Consider the following 23,682-nt stretch of genomic DNA (forward strand, 5'->3'; position numbering starts at 1 on the left):
ACCTTGCCCCATAGCCTGTAAAGATTCAGCTGCATACCTCCATGTGTTTGGGGGAAGGGAAGTCCTGGGAACATACAATAGAATGATTTTTATCATGTTTCTGTAAACTGTCTCTTACTTTTGTACTGTATTGTGCAATGATTATTCAGCTGAAACTTCCACAGCGTCTGATGTCTTGACTTTCTGATCTAAACTCACAGCAATTCAAGTCAGGTGATTTTAAAAAGTGCTGGGAAGCTGAAGGGAATGTTGGTTATGAAATGATACTGAGAATAGATACCCTCATCCAAACCAGAGCTTCATGCCAGCTGTGGGCAAAATAGGTACCAGGTAACAAAACCAACCTCAGTAAACAGTTATTAAAAAGGTGGAATGGTTTCACGTCTTTTATGGACTCATTTGTGTATATTTTGTGGCTTCCTGTAATTTGGCAGGCTACATTGTAATACATTAATAAGAAAATAAATAAACAAAATGTTAAAACAAAAGTCACATGGAATAAAGGGGCACAATTGCTAAATGGCATAAAACATCTTCCCTTGGCACTTGTCCAGTTCCCATAGCCTTTAACTGTGACTTGTTGAAATGTCCCATTACAAGCACAGCAGCATGTGAACTGCAGGACATCAGAGTTACTTTTTCCCTGGGCTTTTGATATGTCAGGATTTTTAGTTTTATTACTATTCATATATTCCATGAAAACGAGACCACTTTGTTGTTTCTAAAACAGAATCTGTCCCCTTAATAGTTTATGAATAAGTTACTGTTTTGAGTTCTGAATGGTGAAAATTCATGTATATGCCTTGGACATAGGCATTAAAAAAATACATACACATTTTTAATTCCACATTAGTATTTGCTAACCCTATTAGTCAGCTTTCTGACCTGTATGTGTGCAAATCATGCAGAATTGACAGAGGATTAATGTCATCCAATAAAAAAGAAATCTGCTAAAATGCATGTATAATAGGAATAGGGTTATAAATGAACTCTCTCAAAAACTGTTCTATTCCTAAGTTTATAGAACTGCTCGTGTAGTTAACCATTCCTGATTTTTTTCTTATTGAGTTTGGGTATATTTGATGACAAATGATTGCCTTTTTTTCTTATGCCCATATGGAATGTATGTATTTGTTGCATTTGCATAGGGAACCAACAAATGGGAGAAAAACTGGTTAAATAAGTTAAATGGTTGCCATGCGTAAAACAAACAAACAAAAAGTGAAAAAGCTTTGGCTGTGAAGGCCTTCTTGGATGGCCTGGAAACTTGGGTTTGTGTTGCTATGGCAAAACAACACAAAGGGACAGATCCTGCTGGCTTTGCTCAAGTGTCCCCATTCACTTTGGTAGGACTTGTGATGTGACTTAGAGGAGGAAGATTTTTGGCTTGCTTTGGCGGGGAAGTATTTGTTAGTATTGTGGAGAGCTGTGCAACCTCTGGCATCGTGCATGGAAAGAGGAGGGAATTACCAGAGTCCATGTCGATAAGGAGGAGAGGAAGTGGAAGTTATTCTTCAGGCAGTAAAGGAAAAGGTTAGACAACGAGGAGGACAGAGTTAAGGCAAGGGAAGAACTTGTATGGGAAAGGTAGATGGTGATTAAAGAAACAGATGGTGAGTTTTGGGGAAAAGGCTTAAGGGAACAGAAATAAAAGAGGAAAATAAAGCAATAAGAAGCCAATTCAGCAGTAAATGTGGCAAACTCCTATGCTATAGAAGCCTTTAATAGGAAACAGAAACACCCCTGTGGCTGTGGCCACCTGCAGGCATATATATTGCTAGGCTGGACTGTGCAGAGCAGCTTTAAAAAAGTAGGCAAAAATAAATTTACCAGGAGAAGAAAAGTGGGTAAAAATTCAAGCTAGGGAGACTGCTGATCTTATGAATAGTAATTTGTAATAGGTATTTTGGTATAAGTACAGCAACAAGCTGAGTAGAAAGGTGCTCTAATGTTCTGAAGAGAAAACTTAATCCTAGGGCTTATACTTGATTATTTGCATTTGTAGTTCTTCAAGCACTTTAGAGCAGAGTTCTGTCCCCTTTTTGGAAAGCGATAAGCAGGTGTGGGGATGGATACCTTTCTGCTGGTGACAGAACAGCGCAGAATGTGATTTCTTAGATTTCTTAGCCATCCATAAACCACAGAGACTGATGTCCTGGGAGCTCCACTCAGTAAGGGCTGGGAAATCCTTAGTGGGAAGGTGGCCTTTTTTTTAAGAGTAAGCAGTATGCTTCTAACTTCTGAATTCTTTGGTCATGTTGTAGGAATAAAGGTGACTTTTAGTTCAAAGGATAGCTTTAAAAAATCCACAAAAGACTGGAATTCTGAGGAAGACGAGTAGCAGATTTTTACAAAGAAATAATAATTTGGTTAATGAAAGCTGCAGAGATAACAATAGTGTACTGAAGTGATTTGTGTTTTGTGCTTACTGCTGCTGGCTCCAACAAAGTCAGATTCTTTTAAATACCATTGAGTTAAGCAGTGTTTGTTGTCCTCTAGCTTAGAGTAGCAAAGAGATCTGTCCTTCTGTGGCTTGCCACGCTCACAGGCCAGTTGATACGTCCCAGTGTTCCCCAAAAGCATCATATTTTTCACTGGTTTCTAGCTAAGCTTTATGCATAAAAATTCTTATGGACATTAGAGGCTCCTACTTTAAATCAAATCAAAACCTCATACTTCTTCCTCTTCTTGTCCTCATATACTTCAAAATGTGTTTCCCCCCGCTTCCACTCCTCCAGTGTTTTTTCAAACCTAGTAAAATCTAGTAGTAGTAAGATCCTTCCTGATGTTCCCAGTAGTGCTCGTTCCTGGTTGCATCTACAGAATTATACTTCTTAACGAAACAGGCTCTTTTTTGCTTTTTAGACTCTCACTTTTATCAGGACTAGTGGCCTTCATGACAGCAAGCATCAGTGAAAATGACCCCAGCAGACTGTGCCTCCCAAAGTACGCAATTGCTCTGGCTGCAGATGCCCTCTTTTCCCAGCCTTTCTTGCAGCTTGTAGTAGTATAAAGCATTGGCATGAAAGCAGTATGTTTAGTAAACCCGAAACTCTCATGTCATCTTCTCTTCCTCTTCCTCATTGGGATTTGTTGGTTATACTTTTAATATGCCCTTTCGTGACCTCAGTTACAAAAATAGCTACCCAGATATACCCCAAAGGAAAAGATGATTCTCTTGGAAATTTCTTTTGAATCTCAAATTGACTAGCAGTTGTGTTTACTTCTTGGATAAATAGTTTAGGTTCCTGATCCCTTTGCACAGCTTTCTTCTCTTATTTCAAAGGAGATGTCCCCCTATTCTGTGAGCTGCCTCAACTTTTCCTAGTTTTCAGGTTTCACATATTGTTCTAGTGACAGCAGGTTTCAGACTGAAGCAAAATCTGGTAAGTTTTGCGCAACAGCTGAATTTTTCTCACCTACTTTCTAATTAGTTTATCTTTGGTACTGTCAGATGGTTGGATAGTAGCAGCTTCATAGCTGACTTCCGTCACAAGTGAGGATGATCGGGTTTTCCAAAATACTGACAAACTGCCTGCTTAGTAGGTTTATTCTTAAATGAATCATTAGCAGCGTTTTAGTCTGTGCTTTTTGATTTGAATTGCTGCTGTGTAGCTGGCAGTTTGAATATCACCCATCATAACCTCATGAAACTCCCTGTCAATTTGTCACCTTTTCACATTGTCTTCCATTTGCCCTTCTTTTTAGGATTGTGAATGCATATCTTCAAGCAAGTGAGCCCCTTCTTCAGAAAGCTCTTTCTAATTTTCATTTAAGTCTCCATTATTCACCCTTCACAATCTGGCAGAATCGGAGTAGAAGCCTAGGGCTTTTCGATCGTATACTGCCTGCTCCGAGTTAAATGTTACTGGTCAGCGGGTTGTGCTAGGAATCAAATCACTCTTGGTTTTATACACAAACGGAAATGTGTATATATGCATGTGTATGTATTCCTCCTCCCTTTTAAATCACCTTTGCCAAGTCAAAGTCGAATTGAAACTTTGCCTTTTAACATACTTAAGTGGTCGGCACAGAATGGGATTCTTGGCTGCTCTCAGCAGCATCGCTCTATCTCCAGTTCTTTCCCCGTGCTCCCTATTTCTGCACAACTGTGTGCTTATGAAAATGTCACTGAAGAATGAGAGGTTTGTGCTGATGGAAGTGATCTAAGTAAAGTCTTGTGTTTTCCTATTAAATATATTACTGAGCATATGTGCTGTAGTTGCTCTTTTTCTGGTTTCTCTTTTGTTCATTGCCTGTTTGCACATATGGCATTTTGCAGGACATTATGATGATCTTTTATAGCTAACGCTGGCTAGAAACCTCATGATTTGCTGCATTTGATTATTTTTCTTTATAGCAGCATTCAAAATTCGAGTTAGCAACCAAATACTCTCACTGAGTAGATTTAGGTTTCTTTTCATCTAGAGAAATAGCAACAACTGATTCCAGCTAATGTTTGACTTCCCAATGATGTTCAATATCTGTCATAAATTCCTTATGGCTTGCTGTTTTGGCATTAAACCTGTTTGATTTGGATTTTCGTGTTCAAAAACTTCTGTGTTAAAGGATTGTCCAACACTCTTGTCAGCAATTTAGTATTTTTGTTTAATAAAGGTTGGCCTTAATTTACCACAAAGTTCAGTATCCCTCATGGATTTGAGGGTTTAGCTGTACAACCTTATGCTCTAGGGGGAGATGAGAGATATCTAGGAATACATTGAATGCTTCTGCTAGGTTCAGGATGAATAATTTTTACAAGCCTTGTAAATTGCCCAAGGAAGCCATCATTTTCTGAGGTTTTTCTTTTTTGAGCTGTCTCTAGCATTGGTTTTGTGTGTGTCTTAATACTTTTCCAGAACTTTTTTTTTTTTTCCTTAATGATTAACCCATCTTCTACAAAATGTCATGGAAGAAATCTTTAGGTAAATCACAGTTGTTTGGGGTTTTGGGGTGGACTGTTGCAGCTTTGTGAGGCTGTGTTGTTTGTCTTGCTATTAACGATAGAAATTCATTGTCTTGTTACCTCAGTTGTGTTGTGTGGTAGTGTTGTAGTCTCACCTAATGGTTTTTTAAATGTATTGATCCTAGCAAGCAGTGGAGAGAATAGTTTGTGCCAGAGAACCTGTAACTAATAAACACCGAACATCAGTAATGGTGATATGTTTTAAGATGGAATAAGCAAAATGATACAGAACTGGTGCTGTTGAATGATACATAAGTAGGTATTAGTTTATTTCTCAAAATGTTTTTTCTCTTAGATTAATTAATATCTGTTCCTATTCAGGAATAGGAATCTGTTCCTAAATTCAGGACCAGTTTTTAAAAGGACAATGCATGGAAGAGAACAAAAATGCAGTTGGGTTGTTTTTTTTTTTTTGGCGGCTAAGGCTATTTTAAACATCCCGGGATAGTTTCATGGGTTCTTAATTTTTTGAGGTCAAGGTTTTAGGTTAGTCTGAGTATTTTCACAGATACTGCCAGTCTCATATAATTTAATTCTGATACAAAAGAATCTCCAGTTCTTACATTAATCATACATAACTTTGTGAATAGCAAGTAACGAGATACCACTTTGCACAATGTAAACAAGATCTGGGTAAGTGTACCTCTTCCACGTCAAGAGTAAATGCCTTTTCCCTAGATTGAGTGCCAGTAGGTAGTAGGTAAAGATTACTAGGTAGCATTACTGGAGTCACCGTTTCCCTAGGGGTTTGCTTCATTCACTGCTGCTGTCTGACCATGTTTCTAAGCCACTGGAAGGGAGGCAATGCGGAGGTACACGGGGTAGAGAACCAGTTAGAGTTTCAACCTAAAATATCGCCTGTTAAAAGCAAATGTGCTTCTTGTATGGGGCACTGAGCTTGAAAGTGAACTGCATGAAACTGCACGTTGAGGTAGATCTCCAGCTCATTCCTCGCCCCGTGTTTCTGTCCCACCGCAGTGTGGTGTCTGGGTGCTCCCGGCAGCCTGCCACGCTGCTCCTGGGCACCGCAAGAGTGGGATTTGGGTGGAACCTGGGGCATTGCCGAGACCGGTCAGAGGAGCTGGGAGGTCGGGGGAAGGATCTGTTGGAGGCCGTAGTTCTGGCCTTGGGCACCAGCAGCCCTTTCTTGGTGGGTGGCTGCAGCTCCCCCCGCACAGGGCAGCGCCATCGCTGCCGAATAACCCCTGGAGAAATTCTGCAAAGGAGTTTCTGGTGTTTTCCTCTAGCCGTAGGAGCGCTGTCAGCAGGTATGTTGGAGTGCTGGTCTAGGAGCACACTTTTGTGTGCAGACTTTCCCTTGTGCGGGGTTTTGGTCGTGCACAGCACAGGCTGTATAACAGAGCCTTTTGTGTGACAGCCTTTTGCCTGACTTTGTACTTCATTCTGTTTTAGTGTCAGCAAGAACCTTTTAAATGGTATTCATGTTGTCACGGTTTAGATTTTGGTCCTGACTCAGCGTTTTGCTATCACTTAGCCCCGTGATGGTTGTTTGCAATTGCTGGCATTGCTTTGTGGTGGGTGTTAGTGGTTGCTCAGGCACCATCTGTCATCATCTGCTCCTGAAGGCTGTAGTGAAGTCAAGTAGGTAAGAGTTTTATTTGATTGAATACGATACCAACTTTCTGGTTCCTTTCCTATTTGGTCTGTAGTCTCATTTTAGGCATCTAGGTGACTGAGAATAGATTTGAAAAAAAAAAAAAAAGTGGAAGAGGATATTGTGCATCTAATAAGTGTTTCCCCTCAAAAATCTGCAGCGTGCATTTTGAGGTCAGAATTTTTGATGTTTTTAATGCCTGCAGGCGTCAGCTGTATCATCGTTTATTTGTATAGCACATTTAAGTTGTTTTACTGACCTAGTATATCATGTCTTGAAATCTCCTAAAATAAAGATTCTGAAGCGCTTTATATTTATATTTGGTGTCAAGTGGGCTTGAAAAGTTTTCAGAATTTGTGATACTGAGAAATTACAGTTAAATTTATTGTTTTACCCATAAACCAGCTAGAGCACACGTGAAACATTTTCTCCATGGTATAATAAAGGTAGCAGCAGATAAATAAACAAACAAATGTTTATATGTCCCAGAGAAAGTCTGAATACTTAAAATAAACATGTCTGAGGCTGTGAGTACCATTGGCAAGCTCCAGCAGGACTTCAGTATTAGTTGACAGAAAGGACTCTGGGATTTCACTTCCAAGCAGCTCACAACTTGCACAGTGTGTAATATGAAAGAGCAACAGCTGCAAAGAAGTGCTGAAATACGGGGGAAAAGGGTATGAAGTGGTCAGTACCTAGGGTATCTGGCAATATAAAATGCACTCCTCTATAGAGTCCTTTAAGAAAGAATACTGTTTCTCATGCTATAAGAGAGATAATTTTAAATATCCAGTAACATTTATGTAAGTTGTATTCAAATGTATTTTTACTTCTTTCTGTAGGCAATTAAAAGTCTGGAAGATTTGATTTCAAAACATACCACAAATTTCAAAGGAAGTAAATCTACATGAAGAGCTACAAAGGGAGTTGATTTGAGAAGATACAGTGCTTACAAAAATGTCTTCAAGTTGTGTGACTTCAGTGTTTGCTTTGATGATTTTGTGCTTTGCAGCTGCAGGTAGGTGGCATTATGTAAATCATGCATTCAGTGTAACTTATTGTATATATTCAGAATTATTAATCAAAAATACTTTTTCATGCTGGAAAAATGTAGGTCAGATAAAGTTTATATTTACGTCTAGGTTTTATATACAACTGTTGTGATCATAACTGCTGGTGATGTCAGAAACAATGCTGTTCTATAAGAGTGTTTTCTTGCACCTTTGTTCTCCCTTAAGTCATTAAAGAACTGCAGAGGTAATGTAAATTATTTTGGTAATTTAGTTATTTATTTTAAAAAAAAGGGGATTGCATTGTGCACATATATTATAAAGGGGAAGGTTGCTATGGAAGCCTTTGGGAGTGGAAGCAGGGCAGCTCTGCCAGCGTGATGCTGTGGCCGAACTATTAGCTCTGTCAAGAGGATGGATTTATTACCCTGGGTGCAGGGTTGTGCTGGTGAAGCTGGGGTAGGGTCTCTCTACAGTGGTGGGCTGAAAGGGTGTACCACCTCAGCTCAGTGCTGCCTTCAAGGTCTATAATCTGGAATTAAGTCCTAATTATTTTAGTTCATAAAAAGAAATTTCTGACAAAATCCCATAAAGGTTCATAATAGGTCACCGAGTCTGTCTATCCTTCTTGCCCTATTGGGATAATTCTCACATTGGGCATTCCTGACAGTTGTTTAATCTGTTTTAAAGTTAACTGTCAATGATGATGGTTAGTGTTACTGGGGGTCTCGTAGGTTAGGAAGATGCATTGCCATTTATGGGGATTGTGTCTGTCTCACGTTTTGTCCTAGATAGGGATTTTTAAAAGCGTGTGTTGTAATAACTTGTGACAGAGAAAGGAAAGATCTGTAGACTTCAAGTACCTAGCTTATATTGTAGTTTCTTCAAGTGCCAAAGTGATTCTTCTTGCTATGTTTGTTTGTCAAAGTTCTTCCTGTGGTTGCAAGTGGAAGCCTCTTATGTGTCCAGCTTGCATACGGCGTGGGTCGCTGGAGAAGAGGCCAAGTGGATGTACAGTCAGTCAAAATGAGGTAGTGGGAAAAGTGGACAGTGGACAGATGGCTTGCTTAAATCTGAGATGTCCTCACTGTGGAAAAGATGACCAGCTTTGGAAGAGACAGGGCTGAGCAATTAGATGTGTTACAATTTGGCTTCCTTTAATCGTCAGCACGGAAAATTGTGTTGTTTCAAGCCCTCAGGCCTTGTGGGACTTTCTCTGGGGCTGACCTTCTGAAGGCATCTATCCAACATTAGTAACTTTGATTGTTTAATAGTACGTGATGCTAACATTTTGCAATAGCTTCATTACAGATGAACTTTCAGCAATACAGGGCGTGTCTGAGTGTGTCTGTGGCTTGAGCTGAGGATCTGAATGCTGGTCGTGGCTGAGAATAACGATTACTTGGAGCGAATCTGAATCATTATAGATGCAGAAAAATCTACTTTAAAGAAAGTGCCAGTGTAGAAAATAAAAACAGTTTTAATTGATCACAGCCACAATTCCATTTTGCTGCTGAGGAGATTGCTTGCCCAAGAAGTCAGCTTACCTTTTAATGCCAGCTTTAATTAAAAACCACTTGTCAAATGCACTACTATTAGAAAGTTATTCAGTGTTCAGAAACCTTAACAAGTTTGTCCTGAAGTTCATTGTGGTTTTTTTGGTTTTACTCCCTAGTTCTGTTTTCCTCTGGCAGCTATTCTTGAAACAAACTCTTAAAAAGACACTGTGGCCTAGGATTTGATCAGATGCTTTTTCATAAGTAGAGTCATAGAATGATTTTGGCTGAAAAGGACCTCTGGAAGTCTAGTCCAGCCCCCTGCTCAGAGCAGGGCTAGCTTCAAAGTTATTTCTTTCTTGGAGGCAGATTATTTGCACTATCTGCATCCGAAGAAGATAGCTGAAGGTTACTTTCTGAGTAGAAAGGGTCAGTTTCATGGAATTGTTGGAGTTGGGAGCGACCTTCTAGAGATCATCTAGTCCAACTCCCCTGCTGAAGCAGGATTGCCTAGAGCACGTTACTCAGGACTGCATCCAGGTGGGTCTTGAAACATCTCCAGAGAAGGGGACTCCACGACCTCCCTGGGCAGCCTGTTCCGGGGCTCTGTCACCCTCACCAGAAAGAAGTTCTTCCTCATATTTGAATGGAACTTCCTGCGTTCCAGCTTGTGCCCATTGCCCCTTGTCCTGTCACTGGGAACCACTGAAAAGAGTCCGGCTCCATCTTCCTTCAAACTGCCCTTTAGGTACTTGTAAACATAGATAAGGTCTCCCCTCAGCCTTCTCTTCTCCAAGCTAAAGAGTCCCAGCTCTCTCAGCCTTTCCTCGTAAGGGAGATGCTCCAATCCCTTAATCATCTTTGTTGCCCTTCGCTGGACTCTTTCCAGTAGTTCCCTGTCCCTCTTGAACTGGGGAGCCCAGAACTGGATGCAGTATTCCGGTTGTGGCCTCACCAGCGCAGAGTAGAGGGGAGGAATGTTTGTTAGAGGGAGGTGAGGAAGCACTGTCATTGTGGTTTCTAGCTGTGCTTCTCCTGTGGGTTTCGGTTTTCTTCCATGCTTTTTAATTTTCACAATAAATTCTTACTGAGAACAACTAGTTAATGTCCTTTACAGAGTATCATGAGTACAGTAAGGTAAGAGCAATAAAGAACTGATAGACTCTGATGAAGAAGAGAGAGAGATATCTCGGGCAGATATAATTGCAACTGAGGAAGGACTGCTCTCTGCAGGTTATTTAGATAGAGCTTTTGCAATGTTTTTCTGTTAGTAGTCATCGAGTCCTGTTAACCCAAACAATTATGCTTTATATGCAGGGAGTTTGTGGCTGTAGGTGAAGTACAGGTGGGAGCAAGCAACGCGTTCTAGTCATGTGCAGAAAAAGCTGTGGGAGATGCCCGTGTGCTATTGTCAGCGTGATGGCCAGGGTACCGCAGGCTTGGCTCTTAATTGCCAGTGTACAGAACTCGTGCTTTTTCAGGCTTGAACCATTAACATACTAATATAAATAAAACTGAGAAGTATAAATAAAACTAAGAAGTATAAATAAAATCCCTGCGTGCCTGTGGTGAAGCCTGGGGGAGGCAGGGGGCAGCATGCCACCTCCCTAGGGTGTTGATTTTTATATATTGAGCCTTTTTCCAGCTTACTCTTTGTTTCTGAGGTAGTGAGGCTGCTGCAGGAGAGCACACCATTCTTTTGTTTGCCAGTCCCACACTGACACTGCTATTATTGGTCTAGGTTTTATTGCTAACTTTCCAATATCTTCAGCATTGTTATAGGTGATCTTCTAGACAGAATCTGTGTTTTGTTTCATTTGTTTTTTTTATTTCCCTTCTTGCTTTTTAGGGTACTAATGTGTTAAGTATATCTCAAAAATCTGAATTAGATGACAAGATGCGCAGAGCTGCATATTCAAACCTGAGCCACAAAACTGCATGTTTTTCATGCTAATAGCTTAAAGAATATACTTTACTAACTTTGAATTGAAAATGGTCTGTATAAATATTCAAAGAATATTTGTCTATTTTTCTGCCTCCTCTTACTGCTCAGATGTTTGTAGCTAAATGCTTATCTGAATCTGATTTACTTTTAGCTTGTACGCAGATTTCTTGTAAGCTCATTTGTACAGCTTCAATTGTACGGAAAAAGACTGCAAAGAAAACCTTGATTACTGTGAGATTTTTTTTCTAACCCCATGGAAGGTCCAAGGCAGGATGGAGAGGAGAACTGCTGGCAAGCTACCTGCCTGTCTGAAGGAAATATGTTTTTGAAGTGGGCTTAAACTAAGGTCTGGCAACCTGCAGTAGGAACTCCACACAAACACTCAGAACCGCACACGCTACAGCCTTGGATAACCTCATAAGCAAGTCTGGCTTTGTAGTCTTGGGAGCAAAAATATTCTGTCCTAATGTGGCTTAAATCAAAGGCTGAAACATATTTATTTTACTTGCTTGCAAATTTGTGCAGTTGGGTGCATGATGTATGTCTTGAGAAAATGTCTTAGAGGACAGCTGAAACGTGTACCTGCCTTAGACCCTGAGGCCAAACCTTCAACAAGATAGGTTCTTCTGTGAAGGAATAGGAAAATTTTTTTAACTTGAACTTAATTTTCTTTTCCTTTTTCTTTCCTGCCTGGAAAGGAGATAGAAGGGTGATACAGCCTATGGGTCTGCACTGGCTGTATCTGCACCTCATTCGGTGGTGCAAATCATTCCCGCTGCTGACAAAGCAGTGCAGCCATGGTATCTGATGCCAACCAGAATTTGCCCATGCAGCTGTGTTCTGTCCCCCTCAGCCCCCCTGATATTTGGTGTTGCCTTGGCTTGCTTTGTAGACAGCTCTCTCCTTGTGACAGAGTTTCATGGTTGTGGTCAGGCTGATGGAGATACTATAAGAATTGGATTTATTGAGAATTTACCCATTTTCTGTAAGACTGAGCTTATTGGTTTATCTGCTCACATTAGGTCTGTATCTATGGTTTTCTTTCAACAGCTCTTTATTCCCTGGTTCTCTACTGTAGTGTTATCCTAGAGTGTTGGTTTTCTTTTTTTTCCTTTCTTTCTACATACTTGTTATTAAAAGTAATCTCAGGTTGTTCAGAGCACGTGTGCTTCATTTTCCATAAGGCTGTTTGCTTGTAACCTAATGTATCTTTTGGATCTGTGCCCCCCAGATATGGTGGTGATGGGTGTCATGTTAATAAGCGTGACAACAGGAAGAAACAGGCCTTGTCATGACTTTTTTTTTATTTTTATTTTTTTTAAATAGGAACTTCCCCTGACCTTGAACACTGTGTTTCCAAAAGCAATATAGGATACTTCAAAGTATAATAGAAAGTCCTTCCACTGGAAGGTGAAGGACGTGATCTAAAAAAAAAGAAAAAATACTGGGAGTCAGACAAATTTCCTTCCGTTTTAAACAGTGTTCTCTGGGTATTTCCCAGATGTAATTAAATCGTAAGTTTTATTTTTCCTCAAAATATTTGTTGCCAGAGGTGCGGGGGTTTTTGTTTGTTTAAGTTGTGGTTAGAGGATGAGAACCAAGGGACAGAGGTTGGTTGACTCTTGAATTATTAGGATGGAAGTAAAGCACAGACTGGTTGCAACTTCTGAATGGATGGAGATTTCACTCTCCACTTCCCTTTTCCTTCAGTTCTTTCTCATCATCAGCCAACTTCTGCCTGCCTTGAAAAACCACCTGGTCCTATCCCTGTATGGTCTGGATAGTCAGTCTTCTAGAGGATGAGATAACCAGTTAAAGGCTTGCAGGAGAATAGTCAGTGGAGCAGAGGGCTGGTTCGTGTGCTTTGCTTGTCTTGTGTTTGTGCCGCTGCCACGCTTGGGGTCAGAAAGGCTGGGAGCCCTCCGGTAGGGGCTGTGAGGGAATGGCCGTGCTCTTTTCATGAGAGCCTATCATGCTCTCAGTTCTGAGAAATACTAATTGGGAACCACTGACTAGCTTTTAAAGGTGGAAATTGTTCTAATTTTTTTTTTTTAATCCTTTCAGCACCCTGATGGCGATGCATCTCAATGTCAGATGTTCATCTGATAGGGAACCAAATGATCAATTCCTAACTTCATGTCAGTGAGCTTGCTGAAGTAGCTTTGAGAAGCCAAAACAAACATTAAAAAAATTGATAGTTAATCTTAATTTCACACAAAAAGAAGTAATACCTTTCAAGCAGTAAATGATGTTTTAAAGTAAGCAATTTAAATACAAAGACTGATCAAAACTGGGAAGCTAGACTAAATATGAATTAATGTTTCTTCAGCACTGCCATTTGGTGATCTATTCCTGTGTAAAACAGTTTTTAACCTGGCGTTCTGTTTGTCTCTCAATCAGCTCAATTGAGTTAGATCCTGTGCCATTTCTGTGTGATTAGTGCATGAACAGTATTTTTATCTTCCAAAACCACACACAAATTCTGAAGAACTTTGAGTGCCAGGGTACAGAGAAAGGTTATGTATTTTAGAAGAGGTAATTGGAATGAGGAGATTTGCAATGGCTTGAACTCAGCAAACTGCATTTTTCCTGTATCAGCAAGGCTCTGAAGCTGAAAACGGTTGAATTTCTGCACCCACGTGGAGTACAAGGATGTATGGTTGTGGGTCCTCATTCAGCAAACAACTGAGCCTGTATCTAAGTGCTTTGCTGAACCAGAGCTTTTATCAGTAAACATGAAAGTCTGGTTCTTTGATTAAAACTGACCCTGGACAATGCCAAAGGAATTCTAAGAAATATCAAGCCCATAATGCAGTACTTGAATTGTATAGATGCAGGCAAATGGCAGCATTACTGAGTGCCTCTGGAGGGAAGTACTCAACTGATGAAAAGTAGTTTTGTGGAAAATTGTATGGCATGGAATGATGAATGGCATTAATCCTTGTCTTTCTAAGGAAATTTATTGAAGTTTTTTTTTAAAGGGAACCTTGTCTTAAGCAAGTTCTAAGCACCAGATAATTATTTTATAAATACTGTGCTAAAAATAATCCTTTTGTTTTCTGAAGGGAATTGGGATTTGGGATTTTGCTTGTAGATCTTTTAATATCTTTTCTGTACTGTAGGCCCTTATTAACTCTTTCTTACCTCCTTCATTTGTCATTTATCTTAAAAATAACACAAACCCTTGATCTCTTTAATAAAAAAGTGAAAAGGGCTTATTTAGTTAACTGTAGATGGTATTTTTGTCTTGCCTAATGTCAAGGAGAGGCGCAGAAGTTTTCTGAACTCAAGGGTCTACAAGAGTAAAGTGGTAGGTACTGTGGGACATATCTAAAAAAATTTTTTTCTAACTAATAAGTATTTGCCCATTAATTTTTTTTATGTTTTAAAATTATTCTCTTGTCAAATGACCTCAGTTGTTGGTATGCTGATCCTACTTACCTTGCCTCTACAGAATAACAACTTTGATGTGTGCTTGCTTGTTTCTTTTGCTGCAAAATAATGTAAATTCTGTCATTTGGACTAAGTGGGGCATGTGCAAGCATCAAGCAGCACAGTTTGATCTGTTGCCACAGGAAGAATTAGGCTCCAAGGGCTCTGGCACCCTAAACCCAGCATTCCCGAATGTGATCCTGGGGTGTCTCAACAAGAAATGGAGTATCTGCTGTTACAAAAACAGTTGTTATTTTCACATGAAAAATGTATTGAGTTTCTGCAAGTCTTTTTCTTTTATAAGCTTTTTCTGCTGAAATAGATTTGCATGAATCAACCCTATTGTTTTATTACTGGTTTTGTTATAGTGTAGAGAAAATATAGGGACCATATTTCATTTCTTTGAAAAGAAATATATCATTTCATCCTCTGTAGCTAATGACAATAAAAGGAACCGAAGTCCCGCAGGCTGTAAGTCATAAGAGAGATGAATTTGGAGTGAAAAATAATATATTTAGCACAAAGACTCTGTGCCATGTTTCATTACCTGAAGGCATTGAGTTGGATTCCTCTTTGGTGTAAACTTGCTTTAAGTCAATGGAATTTCACCAAGGATAAATTTTGACCCCAGGTGAAAAAAGCAAAGGTTTTTAATAATTCCATAAAGTGCAGCTGCTTCCAGCACAGTATGCTTTTCTTCATATTTTTAAGTGTACTTTATAAAAGATGGAGCTATTGTTCCCTTATTTGGCAGCTACTACACTGTGAGACTTACTAATAGGCAGATAATAAAAAAGGGATTTTACCTGTCAGGGATGGAAAGAACTAAACTGAAAATGTCATTACTCTCATTATTGGAAGCAGTGCATAGAAGATGTAACAAATAAAGGAATTCAGGGTTAGGTGATGGAAACATTTGTAAGGTTGGTTGCTGTTTTACCTCTTCAGCAAAAGGTTTACTTTCCTCTGGAACAGGTTGGGTGTTTTGGTGTTGGTTTTTTTGTTCTTGTTTTGTTTTTACATTTTTAATGAATTGAATTTACTTGCAGCCAAGAGTGGGTGAAGAATTGATTTTGTGGTTGTCTTCACTACTTGTCCCCTTTTCTTTTTCTTTACTTCCTAGATCACCAAATTTGCCTTGTTTCTGGAAAGGATGGTTGATGCAATTTATTTTGGAATAAATAGAATTTTCCTTTAAATTATTAATTTCCATTTAAATGGAGCAGTAAAACATATGTCCTACTAGAGATTCTCCTCAAGCTATTTTGATTCAAGCTACTAAGTCAAGCTGACATTTTTTCCCTCACAAGAGCATGTGCCTTTCATTAATGTGTAAAAATCAGGGGGGCTAAATGGCCACTTAACATCACAATGTCATGGTGGTTCCGCAGGCCTGGGCAACAGTGTGAAGGTGAGTAAAGGCGAAAAGGTTATTGGAAAATGTAGCTATTGCTAAAGTAGCTTATCATGGTTCAGTTTGCACGTTGGGGATTGCTTTAAGAAAATCTGGAGAAGATGAGAAGCTTACAGTGATGGCCACACACAGTGTGCATTTGCGTGTGTGTGCTTAGTCCAAATGGGCAGTTCCTGGTTACTCTTGGGGAACATCCGCTCTGAAGCGTAAAACCTCTGAGTGACTCTGGGCTCTGCTGGGCAGGTGTGCTGCCTGCTCTGCTGTGTCTGAGGACCGTGGTGAGTCTTCTCCTGCCCACTGGCTGACATGCGCTTCTCATACAGCCGACACACAGCTGCCCTGTGTGACTCAACGTGTGTGTGTTCATCCTGTGTGGTGACTAAATGTAAGTACCTGCACCCAAAGGACCCTTGGGAGAGGGTGAGGTGAGTTAAGGGCTGTCAGAGTGATTCTTTCTAGCTGTGGCCTGTCCTCAGCCATGAGCAGGGTCTCCTGGAGAAGAGTGTAGCAATGGCTGTGCCACCAGCTGGATCAATTCTTTATTTGGAGTCCCAGTGGCCTGATGGCCTTAGGTATATTAAATGCATAGGACTAACCTATGAGCCTCAGCTTTTGCCTGAAAGATGAAAGGCTTGTATCTGGATTAATGACTTTCTCTGTGATCTCGAAACAAGTTATTTCATCTCTCGGTCTTGGTCTCTTGATATGTAAAACAGATACATTCTGCCCCCTCCTCTTCCATGCAGGACTGTTTGAAGGACTGAGGTAATAGCTTTAAAGTACTTGGATCACATCGGTGCTAACTGCTGTTATCTTGTTAATTCTTCAAAACTTCCCCCCCGCCCTTTTTTGGAGGCATGAAAATGGCAAAGGTTTTATTTAAAGGTCTGTCAGGCTTTTTGCCTGCCTTGCTTGTTGTTTAGACTAATGGATGCTGAACTGCAGAAGTTCTTTGTGATCTCGGATAAGGAACAAGCTGGTTGAAGTTTTGGCAAATCATAAATTAGTTATGATGTCCTGAGGAGTGTCTTAACTGATAGAGCTGCTTCTCTTTTCTCTTTCTTCTCCTGCCATGCTAACCCTTAATTTTAAAAAATAAAAAATCACTAATTTTACAGGAAGTAGAATCAGTCATACTTGGAGCAGGGGGGTGGGAAATATGAGACCACTCTTACTTTGCTGTAGGCAAAAGGATTTTCAAGTGAAATGTGACTCTTTTCTTGCATCATTAGAAGAAAACTTTCAACAGCAGGTAGGACTACATTACCTCCTGTGCATAGTTTGGACAACATGTTAGAAGTTTAATATGTGGCTTCAGTTTCTCCTGCTAGGGCAGATTTCATCTTTGGAGATGACTTGTTCAACTGTGTAATTTGTAAAAGTTGCCAGTTTTCTGTATTTTCTGCTTTGAAATGTTAGATCAGTCTGGCCAAATTTCCTTTTATAGCGCTAATGAATTCAAAGCAGTAATTAATTGTTCTATAGGATATTTGCACCTCCAAGCTGAAAAAGTAATGGGTATTTGAGAAAATTGGCAAGAAAACTGTTCAGAGATTACCCTGGATATTACTTGCCTCAGTTGCTTTTTGGAACTAGGCCAGTAGTAGTTGTTTTTCTTGCTGAAATAGTGCTCGTGGCCATATTGTTCACTGTGTTCGCTTTCATTCTCCCAGCTAATGTTTGATCTCTGTGATAAAATGTATCATCACAGATGGAAGTAAGAGCTAAAATATGCATCATAGGAAGGACTCCTTGAGGTTTTTTTTAAAAGATCACAGTTGTCTAAACTGTTACACCTAGGCAAATGCTTCTCTACTGTGTCTTGTTAAAAGGCCAGCGAACAGAATTTAGTCATAGCTTCTATTGCAAGAAAACAGATATTATGTAATTAAAATGCTCAGAATAAGGAGTGCTTCATGCCAGTAACAGAAAAATAAAAGCAATCCTGAGAAAGACCCTGTTCTTTTGCTTATGAATTCTCTTGAAATCTCTGTTCTCTTCTAATTTTTGAAATTAGCAAAGCTATTTTTTTTCGAGCAATTTCATGCCCAAAGTTAAACAATGTTTAAGAGTCTCTGTGATGGTTAATTTTGAATAAAAGAATTTTAAAAACTAAAGTTACTTAATTCTGGGTCTCTGTTACATTTACTAGATCTCAAAGCAAGAAGCCTGTGAGTAAGTGAGCTCTTATGAATACCAGACTGAACTTCAACTTTATTGATATGATTCAGGAGAAAAGAATTCTAATGAAACAGTTCTGAGTATTGAGCTGTTTAATGGTGGTGTTAAAATCTTCCTGTACGTGGACATAACCTAATCAGCTAACTCTTCTGTTTGTTTGAACATCACACAAGCACTACACAAAAGTATTCGGCAAAAAAATAATTGCCTAAGACATTTCAAGTAAAGGTTGCTAACAAAGAACTTTTTTTTTTTTTCTGCCTCGAGGAGTCCTAGAATGTAGCTTTCCTTTTTCTCCAGAGAAATAGTAATGCACTTAAGATGATTTTATAGGTCAAGCGTTCATGTATCTGTCTGTGATTTGACAAGATTGCTCAAAGAAAAAGTAGAGTGAAACTGGGATTTATTAGAAGGATTTCTGAGCAATGAATCAATGCTTTTTTGGCCTAGTGGACTGGATTAATTTAATTAGAGCAATAAACATTCTTTGTTGTAGTTGACTGAACTAATTAAGTGGGTTCAGTTCTGATACCTGTGTTGTCTCCTTGTTCCAATTGCTTTCATTAAATTTTTGAAAGGAGCAACACTCTGTTCCAGTAGATACGATTTTTCTCTAGTGCTCCTTGGTGCCAGCCTGTCCCAGTGCTCCCTGGTGGGGTCCCTTGCTGGAATGCTTCTCTGGGGATTCAAGCCCCCTGTAACTGGAAAGGGTTCATGTTTGGACCGTAACTTTCTGCAGAGGGTCACTACATCTTCTGCCCTTTAACCCTGTTCTAAACCAGTCAATAGGTGTCTGATGCTGATGTGGTCATATAACATTACATCTCTAGAACAATTTTATTGCAAAAGTTTTAGAGCAGTGCAGCACAGCTCCATCTTCCTTAATGAAATTAATCCTAGATTTCATGCCCTGAAGTGGTAACAATACAGTTCATAGAATCATAGAATGGTTACAGTTGGAAGGGACCTTAAAGATCATCTAGTTCCAACCCCCCTGCCATGGGCAGGGACATCTCCCACCAGACCAGGTTGCTCAAAGCCCCATCCAGCCTGGTCTTGAACACTTCCAGGGATGGGGCATCCACAGCTTCTCTGGGCAACCTGTTCCAGTGCCTCACCACCCTCACAGTAAAGAATTTCTTCCTAGTATCTAATCAAAACTTACCCTCTTTCATTTTAAAACTGTTATCCCTCATCCCATTGCTAGGCTTCCTGATAAAGAGTCCCTCCCTGTCTTTCCTGTAAGTACTGGAAGGCTGCTATTAGGCCTCTCCGGAGCCTTCTCTTCTCCAGGCTGAACAACTCCAGCTCTCTCAACCTGTCTTCATAGGAGAGGTGCTCCAGCCCTTTGATCATCTTCATGGCCCTCCTCTGGAATCTCTCCAACAGGTCCATGTCCTTCCTATGTTGAGGGGCCCAGGGCTGGACACAGTACTCCAGTGGGGTCTCACAACAGCATAGTAGAGGGGCAGAATCACCTCCCTCAACCAGCTGTCTTGGTCTGAAGTCTTTTGATATTCCTTCTCCATTTGTGATACATGGGTTTGTTTGCTTTTTCTTCCTATCCAGTTGTTAGGTCCTCCACACTATTTTGTTAAATAGGCCATCACTGGTATGGTTAGAGAGAGATTTAGTGGAAACCTGCTGTGCAAGGGCTGTAGTGCCAACAAAGGGACTTGTGCTATTGCTCACTTTCAGTGGGTCCCTGCAATGGGTGCGATGCTCTCTGCTCCCCCCTTTCCTTGGGGGTACGTTCTTCTTCCTGTGTCTAATACCTCACTGTAACTGTCTGTATCCAAGATCTGTATTGGTATGTTTTCTTAGTTAGGGTGATCTCATCACTAATGAGTATTTGATGCCTTTGTAATGCTCCTAAAATACACATAGAGCAACTGGCACGGACTTTTTAAACAACCATCCTTGTAATCTCCTGGATAATCTCAAAGAACATTTAAATACAACAGTGCAGTTCCATTGGAAGCTTTTAATATAAACATGTCTTTTTTCATGCAATGGCTTAACAATGTTTTGTGGCTTATATATGGGGTCTTACTTTGCACTTACGGTGAATGAAGTTGAACTGTCCTAGGTGGTTAAAGAAACTGTTAATGTTTATGTTAAGGGCAGTTAAGGAATTGCTGAATGAGAGTACACTTCTGTGCTTTATTTCTGAATATATGTGATTTGTTACTGTAGCCTTGTTATCCAGAGAAAAGGGGATTTGTACTCAACAAGAACTTTGTTCTTCTTTTCCAGCCAAGCTTGTGGCACTGGTAGGGCTGAGAGTAGAGGGACTGTTGAACTGCTCTACCTTGTTACTCTCTTACTATGGGTCAGGTCTGTGTTGACCTTGGGGATGTCTGTTTTTCAGTTGTTTGTATCCCATTAGAAAATGTTGGTACCACTCTTTTGGGGAGAGGGGGGGTGTGGTTTAAAGAAGGGATACAGTCAGGCTTATGGTTAACCAAGTAACTTCCCTTGCAGTGTAATGTTAAGATTGTCTCTGCATTGTATGGCCAGTAAATTATCACAAATCTCTTGAGATGTTAGTAAAATAATGGGTATTAACTTCATTGAAGGGAATGGAAGTTTAACCACTGGTCCACTGATAGGAAGAACAAGTTTCGGCCTGGCTCCTGTGTGCCTACGTGAGAGCTTTTGAAGTCCTAGAAGAGCGGTTGGTTTTCCCTGCACCTTTGTGATTGCTAGAGCAAACACAGGGACCCTTGAAGGTGGGTGGCAGGGGTAGTGGAGTATCCCTTTTTTGCAGCAGCTCATGTTTGTACTAGATCAAAACCAAATTTCCTCCTACAGAAGTAGTGTATCTAAGTATTGCTCAAGTATTTTGAGTAACTTGATCTGTCATTCACCTGGTGGCACAGTTAGACATCAACCACCAAGTAAAACATCTCCTGTCAGAATTGGAGCGTATGGTAACAAAATGATTTGATTTACTGGCATAGCTACACCTCCTTACCCAAAAGTATGCAAAAAGCTGACAGAAACACTTTTTGTTCGTCTAACTGATGTAACTGTACCCATGAGAAGGGTTTGCCAATTTAGCAGAGTTTCCAACAGTGATATACAATACATCATGGAAAGGAAATGCACCATTGTACAATGCAATGTTGAAACTTGCATGCTTTTCCTATTAAAATTGCTAAATAAATGAGAGGCAGCAGTCCTTGTCAGGACAGTGGGCTGGAACCCTTCACACTCAGTGCATTATGTTACAGTGCTAGCAAGTGAAAGCCTGAACCATCTAGGCTTATCTAAAACCTACCAAGCAATATAAAAAAAAAACTTAGTGACTTAACCAGGCCCTGTATTAGGTTCTTTGTCTGTTTGGTTTTTTGTTTGTATTGAAATACCATTTATTCAACATGCAACTTTTGTCAGCTGGGAAAGACAGTCCCTAGCTCTTGTTTCTTCCTCAAAATCAAAACCTGATGTTACCCCCTAATTATGGATACATTGAAATGGATCATTTGAATGTTATTTTCTTCTACAAAAATAATAGTGATAATTAAAAAAAAATAAATCTAGGTGAGACACATAGCAGTGGCCACCTTCAGACTGTTAGAAATTCCAGCAAAACATTTTACTGTACAAACTGCCACCACCAAGTGCTGACTCAATGATAGCTTTTACGTGTACCTCTAATGCTTTGCAGGAAGAGATATTACTCATTTTATTTAATGCCCTTTCTGGGCAACTGTTTCAAAGCTTGCAAAGCGTGTATGAGGCCCCACAGACTGCTGACTCCACTGCAAAGTTATTTTACATCTAGTAAGTTCCAGGATATTGTGACTGTTTTCTAAATAACACTATCCTTTACTGATTGTACTTGAAAACAAAGTTATGCTGTTCTAAGTGTTGCCAAGTAACTCTGAAAGTCTCTCACTGTAAGGTTTCTCACTGCTTACCCCATATGTAGGGATGGGCCATTGGTTTGTCTTTTTGTTGGAAGGGAAAAGCTCGCTGAGGTATCTGTTTCCAGTTAAGTCGTGGCAAGAAAGCTTCTGTGATCTTGCAGCACGAACATCCTCAGGCTTTTACTTTTAGTTAATATTTTGTGGTTAGTTTTTGCAGAATCTACCTGCTTTTTTTTTTTTTGTCTTTTCCCTGAAGTCTTGTTTGTTTGACTGTTCGAAAAAGAGCATCTAGAGTTTTTGTGTACTGGAAAAGACAATGAATTTTACTCCACCCGCTGGCTGTTGGGTTCCCTGTGTGAGTCCCTGCTGTCTGTAGTGTCAAGGGGGCTCTTGCCTTTTTCAGGCAAGCCCTTAAACAGGAGTTGAACCCTTGCCATACAGGGAGATGGATTTTGGCAGCCGTGGGGTCTCTGCAAGGGAAGTACTTCAGATGTGCGTGTGAACATTTTTATATTTTTGTGAAACCTGAATCAGCTCTGAGGGTTCCCTGAGACTTTTTTCCGGGCAGCAGTGATACTAAGATACATGTCTTATAAAGGCTATGTTAGCATTGGGCACAAATGACTTATTTCCTGAGTTAAACTCCTTTCCCCAACTTCCCCTTTTAAAAAAAAAAAAAAAAAGCAAAAGTCAATAAAAGATTATTTGAGGAGAAGAGCCATTGTGATTTCATATGGAGGCCATCTCGGTTCTGCTTTTATATCTGATGCTCGCCTGGGAGTATACACTGTACTTGTGTCCTGAGCTTGAATTGTTTTCAACTTATTAATAGTTTTGAAAATGCGTTTAACAGTTAACTGCCAATGTGCATGCTCTTTTGGGTTACAGCTAACAAGCAGCTGGTCAGTACATTAACAAAATGTGGATTTGGTTAACTCTTGTAGAACCACATCTCTGCATTTCTTCGAATGCCCTTGTCAGAACTATATGGGGAGAAATCCAGCAGGATAAAACGAAAGGCGCATAAGGGAAGAAATGAGCAGCAGGAAGTCAAGGAGGAGAAAATCTTTCTGTATTTTGGAAGGGAAGAAGGGGTACAACGAGCAGGGCATTGAGTTGCCTCCTGTATAGGAAGAAGATGGATGAGTGCTAGCATTTAGTAAGAAACTCCTTAAACAAAGCTTTATCTCAAGGGAAATAGAGAGACATTAGTTAGTAATTCATTTAAGAGCTCTGGCTGATGTTGCAGATAGCCTTTTGAGAGATATTTCTTAAGTGAGCAATTTTACTTGTTCGTTGAGAATGATTTTGTTTTGCTGTGGGGTTTGTTTAATTTCTGGTGGATGCATGGAGAGCAGAGAAAAACCTTGAGGGTACTAGTTAGTAAGTATTTTATTTTACAGTTGAATTTATATTCTTTTATGGTTACTTTAACAGTTTTGAAAATCCCATGACTCATTCTGTCAAAATTTACATTTTAGATAGTGGAAATCATGCCTGTCCAGTGATGAGCCTTTTTCTTTTCAATGAAGAAGAGGCGCAAGTATAGGGTATATACGGCCAAATCTTTTTACATGTGGCTGCCATCTGCGTGAGCTAAATTGCTCCCTATGAATCAGGCGTACAATATGCATGCTCTCTGTTCTGTATAAAGATCTGCTCCCAAGTTGTTTAGAGTCATCCTTTCTCACTCTCCATTTAGTCCTTTCTCTGGCAAATCTCCCATGGACCTCATCTGGATTCTTGCC

The 23,682-nt window shown here is 39.9% G+C and overlaps 1 protein-coding gene across 1 annotated transcript in view; it reads left to right on the forward strand.

The window, feature by feature from the left end:
• The window catches only part of TGFBR3 (transforming growth factor beta receptor 3), a 126,281-nt gene that overhangs the window by 8,272 nt on the left and 94,327 nt on the right, over positions 1–23,682 (forward strand). Inside the window, exon 2 of the mRNA XM_074151792.1 lies at positions 7,424–7,599. Coding sequence (XP_074007893.1) covers positions 7,539–7,599 — 61 coding nt within the window. The 5' untranslated portion in view covers positions 7,424–7,538. The remainder of the gene's footprint in view (positions 1–7,423; positions 7,600–23,682) is intronic.

The sequence above is a fragment of the Numenius arquata genome, chromosome 8 (assembly GCF_964106895.1).
Source record: "Numenius arquata chromosome 8, bNumArq3.hap1.1, whole genome shotgun sequence".
Classification (NCBI taxonomy): Eukaryota; Metazoa; Chordata; class Aves; order Charadriiformes; family Scolopacidae; genus Numenius; species Numenius arquata.